Below are 10,772 nucleotides of genomic sequence, written 5' to 3'. Positions count from 1 at the left end.
ATCCGCCAGATGGCAATACGTAGACGGGAGGTCCAAATGCTGCATGATTGGTGGATTTTGACATCTGTCAATGTCATGTCAAAATCCACCAATCTTGCAGCATTTGGACCTCCCGTCTACGTATTGCCATCAGGCGGATTTTTCAATCGCGAAAACCCTAATTGAAATGGCGTGTTTTAATTTGTTAAACAGCTCAGTGTAGACGCAGTTAATTGCTGTAATTTGTTGAATTGTTAATCGACTAGTTTGCTTGTTACTAAATTGTTAAAATAAATATAAGTACCACCACACCCACAAGGTAGACCGACGACCTGATAAAGGTAGCAAGAAGGCGCTGGATGCAGGCCGCTACCAACCGTGCGATGTGGAAGTCATTGAGGGAGGCCTTTGTTCAGCAGTGGACGTCCTATGGCTGAAATGATGATGATAATGATGATGAAATATATGTATCACTAGTAAAATACCACTTATATGAACTAATCGTATTTAAAAGTTGGCTAAGGACTTTTAAATTACTAATAAAACAATAGTAGTAAAATAAACATAAAAAAATTTAAAATATGGTCAGGATTTTAAATTAACTTAGGGCTGATTTTTCAATCGTCAAATAACTTTAACTGAAGAATATGTTTGGCACATTGACAGTTTCAGTATGGGAAATATGTCAAAATGACAAGTTTATTCTTCAGTTATAAGATGAAAAATCAGCCCTTAGTAAAATAAAACTAAACTTGATTGAAGTAAAAACATGCTCAAAATCTAGATCAAATTAAGAACAATCAAGCTATCGTACAAATAAGTTGTAAGGGTGATGTTACACTAGCGAAATAAATATTTTTGGACTACTAAATGTAACATGGTTTTCAGAAAACCATTCAATAGCCCAGTGATTTCATTTAATGGTTTACTTTTGATGTAAATCGCCAGTGTGGTAGAGCCTTTATTTATTTAACTTAGGATCTGATAAGTATTTATGTAAATAATAATTATTATAACATTTAACAATTATACGTTTCTCCAAAATCATGGTGAGGCCTTTAAAATGTGATATTTAACTCGAATTTTATTTATTATGTTATTATTGCAAATAAATTTATAAAGGTGAAAATTATTTTTCCTTAGGCTAGAATTCCCTTGTGCTGATTTTTCTTTTAATATGTAAAAACAATATTTTTCATAGGATTTCAACCTTATCCCATCAACGGCCGGTTCACACATGTCTCCGTTTTACTGTTCCGTTTTATCGTGTACGTTTTTTCTCGTCGATGTATGTATGTATTACTGTATACAGAATACTGTGTCATGTGTGAAGTCGCTCATACAACTACATACGCCATCGACGAAAAAAAACGTACACGATAAAACGGAACAGTAAAACGTGGTGGGAACACACGCGTGGACGCGTCCAACTACATCGGCCTTGCGCCGAGAACTCTGAACTGTAAAGTTGAAAATACATTGGCAAGCCACTTACAAGTTAAAAATTAATTTCATGTTTTGTGTTATTATAAAAAGAAACCAAAGGATACACATTTAAAGCTCTTTATTCATCCATACAAAACAACAAATCGCATCCAACCAACGGATCTATATCAAAATTTGGCTAAAATCTTTTCGACCTAGATCTAGTTTGTACACATCACTTCATTTGTGCAACTTTAGCCTAAAATTAAATATTTATAAGGCCCGATTCGACCAAACTTTTATCCGAGAATAACTCCTGGTATAACATTGACATTGAAACTGTCAATGTCAGTATGGGAAATATGTCAAAATGGCGAATAACTGACGATTAATTCTGAGATTAATATTTACTCTTGTTTGGTCGAATCCACCCTTAATATTACATACTATTATAGGAGAATTTGAGAGAAGATGGACTGCAATGTATTACGTAGCTATGAAAAGTTGGACCAAAAAATATTTGACGGTATACGCACAAAAACTAAATAATAATTACGTTACAATGACAAATGAAAAAACACGTAGAAGGTTCATAATTTTGAAAATAATTGATGAGATAAACTGTAAAGAATAAATTTTAAATTGCTGCTATGAAAAGAAAAGTTGGACTAGACAAACTTTTACGTTATAGAGTCACATAAATGAATTATGCACAAAATAAATAATGATACAATGACCAAAGAAAACACACGGTACATATTTCCATTGCAATCACGTTGAGTGCCACAAGTCTCAATAATTTAAGGACCCTTCATGCATGACGTAATGGAAGAAAACATAACTTCAATGAAAATAGGAAAATAAAATATCAAACAAATTGAAAATCCACTTCAACAATCAACTTTGTATTTATCTGTCGAAAGTGCAAAAGTACATATTTACTTTATAGCGTTAGGGCTAGCGCGCACGGGCGACTTTTGTCGCTGTGACTTATGAAGCAAAAATCTTGTCATTACTGTAAAATCTTACGTCACTACTGTCAAAATGTTGGTAGAAATGTTAAAATTTTTATCCACTTTTAGCTTAATACAATGTTATTATTTGTTATTTAATAAGACATTTTAACTAAACAAAAAAGTGTCAAGGTCCAAGTGGACCAGAATAGTCCACTATAAGTTGCCTCACTTGTCGTGCGCTTATCTATCTAGGCTTTTCTATGTATACTATGGAGGTCCGTGCATGTAGCGACGTGACAGTGACATAAATTACTTTTCTACATTCTCCCTCCATACGTTTATATGGAGGTGATAAAAAAGTCACAGTGACAAAAGTCACCGTGTGCGCGAGCCCTTACTTTATAAAATTTGAGAAAACTAGGTACATACCTAGGTTAAGCAAAGAGTTGCACTGTATTCTGAATGCTCTCTTTATTTGTAGAGATCTCAGCTACACATTTAATATTTACAAACTAAAAACGTTTACCTTACCAATGTCTTTTGCATTAAAACTTACGTTAAACGAACACATTTTCTTTTGGCAGTAGCCCAATCTCGGATCTCATCTAATTGTGATCAATATTAAGTGTTCCTTGAAGCGCACCCATTTTCAAGCACTCCTAAATTATTAGCGCACTAAGTCATATGCGCACCATGATTTTCAGGTGCGCACCATCGACGAGCATTGAAGCGACACCCCACAGGTAGTGAGGCGGGTCGTTACATTCCCTCTAATATGGTCGAGTGAAGCGATGGCTGGTTCACTCGTCATGTCTGTGAACAGGCGCTGCTTTCGGGGACTGGTCAATCCAAGTTATTCAAATTTATGTATGCGAGTCATTTCTACTAGTATCTTAATATGTAAGTCTAGATATTAGCACGTCACTACCTTGTTTAATATACCACGCAATCTTGTATACCCATTCTTATAAGATACACCATACAAGAATGCATGGTAAATTCAGTGAACTGCTCCTGAATCGAATGTACCTACTACTACTATTTCTATTTATTTATATTAACCGGCAGACAGTGGTGACTGAGTTTGTTGCGGCGCTTCTTCTCAGCACTTGCCAAATGTTGGTCTCGAAGCGCTGGTAGGGTAAAAAGATTATGAGACATGTAGAGGCTCCTTAAGAGCAAAATGACGATTCGTTCGTTCGTTCGTTTCAGCCGAAAGACGTCCACTGCTGGACAAAGGCCTCCCCCAAGGATTTCCACAAAGACCGGTCCTGCGCCGCTTGCATCCAGGTACTTCCCGCGACCTTCACCAGATCGTCGGTCCACCTAGTGGGAGGCCTGCCCACGCTACGTCTTCCAGCTCGTGGTCGCCACTCAAGAACTTTCCTGCCCCAGCGGCCGTCAGCTCTTCGAGCTATGTGCCCCGCCCGCCCTGGAAGATGTTTTCAAGCTTCTGGACTGGAGCGGATTCGGCATAAATATCAACGGCGAGTATATCACCCACCTTCGTTTCGCGGACGATATCGTAGTCATGGCTGAGACCGTGGAGGACCTAAACACAAATGACGATTAGTAAGAACTATTTATTAGTCCAAACAAATAAAGAAATTTTGACTTTGACACAATACGCCCTTATGTATTTAGTGCAAATAAAAGGTGCGCTTCATTTAGGTGCCCTTGAAAAAGGGTGCGCTTCAAAGAGTATACCATTTTTCCATTTTTGAACTGATCCATAAAGATTTGTCAAAAATGGAAAAATAATATGATACCTAAACATACAATTTTATATTAATTTTTATTTCACTATAATTTTGGTGCATAATTGCGAGTTTACATTCAATTCCATACATAATTGATATTATTTATTCTTACCTATTTCTATAACACTTGCAATTTTTTGAGTTGCCTATAACTATACATAATAGGTACATACACGTTTTCATTTGCTTAACAACTATTACAAATATGTCACAAAATAATAATATTCTTTACCTATCTATTTTATTCTATTTGACAGAGTGACTATGTAACTATTAATAAAAATGAAGTATATTCAACGATTTTTTGAAGATAATTGTTTAATAAAATGATAACCATTAAAAACTCCAGTGATTTATGGAAAAAAACAAGCTCAACAGTGATCAACTTCACACTCTATCTCTTTCATTGTATTGTGCTCGTCTTCTACTTATTGAGCATGCTCAAGTTAAAAAAAAACTCAATTCAGATTTGTTTTTTTTTTAACTTGAGCATAATTAAATAGATAATCTTCAAATTAAAAGTTTTGTTCAGGGTTGACCATTAATTAATTTGCTGCACTATTTTTTATATTTTTCAACATCTGTAATAACTACATCTACCCATTAAAAGTACTGTATAAAATATTGATAAATACGTGATTAAAAATATATGTAATTCACCATCGAACAATAAATAAAGCTCAGATTACATGCATGTGTACCAAAGTATAAATACAATTAAATCTAACTTTGGATTGATTTGAAGATTGAAAAAAGTAATAAAAAGCTTGTAATAAAACTTAAATTGAAAGACACAGCAGCAATTCTGCTTGTGACCACGGCTGCAGCATTGAACAGCCCAAAGTCAAACCGTGAGTACATAATGTAACTCAGTCATAAATGTCGCGTTAAAACCCGTGTCTTTCTATAGTCCAAATGGAACGCGAAAGGTAAAATCTTATAATGATTTGAAGATAATTTTGCATGCATGTAGCCTGAGCCTTATTTTACCTCTGCATTTAAATTGGTTTAGGAAATATGACCACGACTTACGACATGACGTATCCTTTTTAGGAACTTCTCTCCAAGTTACGGAACAAAGAACGATCTGGTTGTGTTCTTACAATCAGTCAACAGATGGCGTTACTCTCTAGATATGAATCCTGCATTCTCGGAAACTCGTGTCATTGACCCCAACAGCTGATTTCAACCTCTTTTCACAGACAAATCAGTGCCAAAACCCTTGAAGGTCTCTGTCATCGTCTATTCTTCTTCTTCTTCAAAACAATCCATGGTCCTTCCAGCTCCTCGTCTATCTGTTCCTGACTTTTTCCTTTAGTTTCAGGTATAAATAGTAGAGTGTACAAAGAGCCTAGTAGAGTGACGCCAGCGCCGATATAGTAGGTACTGTGGAGTCCGAGAGAGACGGCAATAGTCCCGTAGTAGCGAAGAAGGAGAAAGCTGCTGAGCCACATCCAAGAGATGATGAAACTGGACGCGAGGCTTCGAACCTGGGACATACAAATACCCATAAATGAATTATTTGAAAACTAATATGATTAAACATAAATAGAAATAGTTCGTTTCAGCCGAAAGACGTCCACTGCTGGACAAAGGCCTTTGGCCAAGGTTTTCCTTAAAGACTGGTCCTGCGCCGCCCGCATCCAGGCACCTCCCGCGACCTTCATCAGACCGTCGGTCCACCTAGTGGAAGGCCTGCCCACACTTCAAATAGTAACTAATGGCAATGGCAAATGAACAATTTTCAAGCGGAAAAAGAAACAAATAAACCAATTAATTGGTCTTAAAAAGGTTTACTTACATTTATAGAAAACAGCTCCGAAATCAGTACATACGGCACAGATCCTAACCCTATATTGTAAAGGAAGAGCACCACTGATAACAGTAATATTGGGGCCATCATCGTTTCGTCTTCACTTGCTTTTACTTCATCATTCTCTTTCTTGCCCCATAAGACACCACCATGACTAGAATTGTGTGTGTCTTCACCGATTCTATGCCAAGATTTCTCAGACTCTGTAGTATTCATTATTAAATTATTAGTAACGTTATCATTGACGTAAGCAGTCAAGTTTTGAGGTATTTCTATGTGTTTGCCCCTGATATGGTCGATAGGGCTTCTTCTGTAAGGCCACAGGCGGTGGGGGTACCAGGAGTACATGCGAAGCCGAGGGTCGCAGTATACTCCGAGGATGGCGAGACAGCAGGCAATGCCGGAGCAGGACCAGAGTAAAAGCATCTGGAAGAAATAAAATAAATTCTTATGTCATGAAACATACGGAGAAGATCCATGAATGAAGAAGAACATAAAAATCTCTGTGAATTTTTTAATGAGGACAGTTTTGAAAAATATGGTTGCTGTAATTGCTTGGTTAGAATCTAGATTCCTAATAATTACTCCTGCATCAAATATTATATCACAACAATTAAAAAAGATGTAGCCAGGAAGTCAAAGAGGAATTTTCCAGTGAGTATTCGACACACGACAAAATTAATGTAGACAAGCATTGTAGTGTTTCGGCAGTTACGAGGTAAGACAGCCAGTTCCTCTGTGGTTGAGGTTTCCGAGTGAAGCTCGGTTCCACCTTCGGTGTGATCATCACTTTCTATCAGGTGAGATGACGTATGCCTCGGCATCTCTTTGGGGATAAAAAATATTCAGTTGCTTTTCTATTACAATTATATTTTGACTTACTTTTCTCCCAAGCTTGTCGACTGTGATAGTAGCCACAGCGGCTCCCAAAACCAGTGCTGCTCCGCACAGCATAGATCCAGCCTCAGATGCATCCAATAAGGGACGGGGCACAGTTCTGTAACCAAAGTCTAGTTATTGATAATGGTGATCTTAACAAAACAATTAGATTAAATCTTGCATGTTGGGTCTTATAAAAATATTCGTTCCCATCGCTGCATCACAAATTGTGTCCAGTAGGCCTAAGATGCGCGCTGCGATAAGCGGCTATCACGCCATTTTATCGATTTTTCCCATACATTTTGACGTCGATAAAAGTTATCACGGTGCGCATCTGGAGCTTTATGACTCTTAATTAAAAACCAAATGAAGGCTCGGGAAAAGTTAGAAGGACGGACTACTACAGGAGATTTCTATAACGACCGGCCCTGCGCTGCCAGCATCCAAGCGATTCCCGCAACCTTCACTAGACCGGCCGTCCATCTAGTGGAAGACCCATGGTCGCCATTCGAGAACTTTTCTATCTACGAGTTATGTAAATTACTTATTTGTTGATGCTAAAACTCACCCGTTGTAGATAGTAAAGTTGTATGCAGTAAGGTTGAGCCGCGGCACCGTGTGTGCTGTGTGCCGCAACACAGCTGCCGCAAAGCTGTTGACGGCACCCGCACCGCTACCGGCCGCCGCCATCACTAACACCATGCATGAGCAGAGGGCGCGGCGTGGGACTCGGTGACGGACTGATGGAAATAGATACATACGTACTCTTTAAGTCTTTATTGCACACCACTTATTATATAATAGATAATATTATAAAAGAAACACGAACTTAAACCATCAAACGGCCATTAAATCCCATAGCAGACTTATCAACTCGGAAAGGGATAACACCGTATCGCCTTTCGCGAGATGTCAATCGCGAGGCGAGGCCTTTAAGTTACGGTGCGGATAAGTGTGCTTTGTAGTATGGAGTTTCATACAAAGAATACTGACCGCCTCGAATTGATACGGTTACGATCCCTTTCCGAGTTGATAAATGTGCGACGTCTCTGTAAGTAGGTCTTATAGCTACAACAAATTATGATGAACTAATAGATTGGAAAATAGGCAAGGAGTTCATTGCCAAACTTACACAACTTCCTGCAAGCCGACTGCTCTGCCTTCTTATCACAATTGGAGTCTAACCCACTGCTCCTCTTCAGCATCGGCTGAAACGTATCAGAATCCTGCCTCCTCATCGCCTCCCGTCTTCCGTAGCAGTCTGAAGTTCTGATCTTGACTTCTTGCTGCTCGATGACGTCAGTCAAATCTTCCCTGAAGTCGGAGCCGTCGAACCAGCATATCACCTTTGCCGCGTCCTGGAATATTAGAAGTAGCATGTTCTTCTGCATCGTCTATTGTACAGGTTATAATGGGGTCACAACTAGGTACTGCTAGATTTTATGAACTGCCATTATTGGCATCTAGTATGTCTCAATAGCACAACAAGGTTTTGGTTCCATCAATTTCATGCTATGTTATAACCATATTTTGCACTGTGTGTTCCTGTGTCCAGAACCTCTGAGACGTAGGATTGTACGTCACGAAACTCTAAGTCAATCCAAAAGCAACTTCTTCTTAACTAAAGTCTCAATATTATCACGTCAGTGTTGAGACCAAGATGTTATACTCAATTCAGATTGCTCAGAACTTTTCAGACAATTTATTCTTTTCAGACAATAGCTTTTTCCAAATCTGCAAATAATTCTTATCAAAGTAATCTGGGGGCACGGCAGTGCCCCCGCCAAGTCGAGCGCGAAGCAAACACTGCCGTACCATCCTTTACTGGAACCATTTCGCCGCATTTTCAGGCCCCTATTTGAGAACCTCTGGATAAGACCAGAACGCAGAAATTTTCGTCATCTAGTAAGCTATAATCACATACTTAAAATCCAAAATTTCAAGTCTGTAGGTCATTTAGTTCCGAAGTTAAGCGAAAGCAAAGTTTCGCATTTATGACACTCACTCACTCACTGATGATCATCAAAATAGAACTAGTACTTCCCATAAACTCAGAGAGCTGAAATTTGGTACAGAGTTAGGGTTTAATGGCCACATAAAGGGAAAACTATAAAAACTAGGAAAATCGAAGATCTGGAGTAACACCACATTCATAATAATCAATACTACTAGCGCCACACCGGCGCCGTGGTGTTCGCCTGTACCGCTCACCGCTAGATGGCGCTAGCACTTTGAGCGTCGATTTTCTGCACCGCGGTGTCCAGATTTTTTTTCCTTTCTAGACCCCCCCGTCGATTAAATTGAATGTTGTGTAATTTTAATTTGGTTGATTTCGTTTATTATATCGTGACTCCGTGAGGTTCGCTAAGGTTAAGTTATTATTAAAACAATTCTGATTCGTTGTCCATTTTAAAGGTCGCTATGTTTAATATCGTAAAAAAAAATGTCGATAATATTAAAGGACGACGACGTTAAATAATTATGCCACTTTCTACAAAAAGAAGTGAAATCCCACCAAAAACATTCTGTAAAAAACTAGCCAAGTCTCGATGGAGGCGCTGCTTGTTTATCTCTAAAAAGTAATGAAATCTAGACAAAGTCGTGCCAAGTCTATGGTTCCTTACTGCGATTTCTTTATTATTATAGTTAATTTTGTGTGACTTGGCCGTTAAACAATCTTTATTAAGATAATCATTATTGAAATACGCTCAACGTTTTCCAAGTGGCAATTTATTTTCCATCGTCAATGGACCAGAACCGCTCTGGTGACAGATTGGTGCAATGGTGTCATGGAGCACCTGGTTTTGTACCCTTCAACGGCCAAGTCACACAACATTAACTATAATAATAAAGAAATCGCAGTAAGGAACCATAGACTTGGCACGACTTTGTCTAGATTTCATTACTTTTTAGAGATAAACAAGCAGCGCCTCCATCGAGACTTGGCTAGTTTTTTACAGAATGTTTTTGGTGGGATAACAATTTACAACAAATGATTTTTCAATTTGCAGAATGAGATCTGGGAATATAATCTAGACCCCAGATCAAAAGAGCCTGTCTCTCTTCCCACTGCGCCATAGAGACAAAAACCAACTCTACTACCATTAAAAACTTAAAATGTCTACCTGTATCCTCCCAACACTGATGAGGAACGAAGGAGTCTCCGGTAACCATAGCAACGAGACTAGCAACACGCTAGGCGGCGCCGCCATAGACAGAGACAGCGCGTGCGCAGAGAGCATACCGCCCGCGGCGTATGCGAAGAGAATGCCGCAACTGGAAATGGAAACGTTTGAATTTTATAATTTAGATAAAGGAAGACACTGAAAGCAGATTGTGGCTAACAAAATGTGGCTATGGATTGGCCATTAACTCCTAGATCTGATGATCAAGTGACGACCATGGACCAGGAGGACATAATATATTATGAACAAGCTCTCTCTCGGTAGACTGATGATGGTTTAATGGTAGAGATTGCGGGAAGCACTTGGGTGCGGGTTGCGCTACCTTGAACTGGTAGTTGTAGAAATCCTTGGGGAGGCCTTCTTCCAGCTGTAATTGAACGAAAGGAAAAAAAAACAATGATGTAAGTTTACCTACTTTTGTTTAGCTACTTGTTTTTAGTATTCGTTTCTTAGCTTTGTGGTTCCCTTCTAACGAGTAAAATCATAATAATTATGCTTTGATCAAATTCTTAAGAAATTCAAATTTTATTAGTCCGCAAATTCGAATTCAAAATATAGTTTATTCAGTACATAGGCATATAGCTTGCCCTACCAACGTTAATAATAATTATGTTGAATAATATTGATGTACAAAAGCGTCATACAACCCTATAATAATGTAGATTGCATCATCTATGTACGTATAAGTACTGTAAGAAAATAAAATTCCTGTTATGTGTTACCATTGGGGTCACTTAATAATTAACTTTTAAAAAAAATAAAACCGACCTCAAAT

At 38.3% G+C, this 10,772-nt stretch overlaps 1 protein-coding gene across 1 annotated transcript; it reads right to left on the bottom strand.

The window, feature by feature from the left end:
- Positions 1-4,924: 4,924 nt before the first annotated feature.
- Positions 4,925-10,102, bottom strand: LOC114356732 (solute carrier family 2, facilitated glucose transporter member 10; the record flags this gene model as incomplete). Its single annotated transcript, XM_028310070.1, has 6 exons — positions 4,925-5,610; positions 5,922-6,359; positions 6,816-6,930; positions 7,381-7,552; positions 7,945-8,170; positions 9,938-10,102. Coding segments are annotated over 6 exons (1,371 nt in total), but the record flags the coding sequence as incomplete, so codon positions are not given.
- Positions 10,103-10,772: the final 670 nt, after the last annotated feature.

The sequence above is a fragment of the Ostrinia furnacalis genome, unplaced genomic scaffold, assembly GCF_004193835.3.
Source record: "Ostrinia furnacalis isolate ACB-3 unplaced genomic scaffold, ASM419383v2 OfSCF2877, whole genome shotgun sequence".
NCBI classification, from domain to species: Eukaryota; Metazoa; Arthropoda; class Insecta; order Lepidoptera; family Crambidae; genus Ostrinia; species Ostrinia furnacalis.
This window is presented reverse-complemented; position numbering and strand designations above follow the sequence as displayed.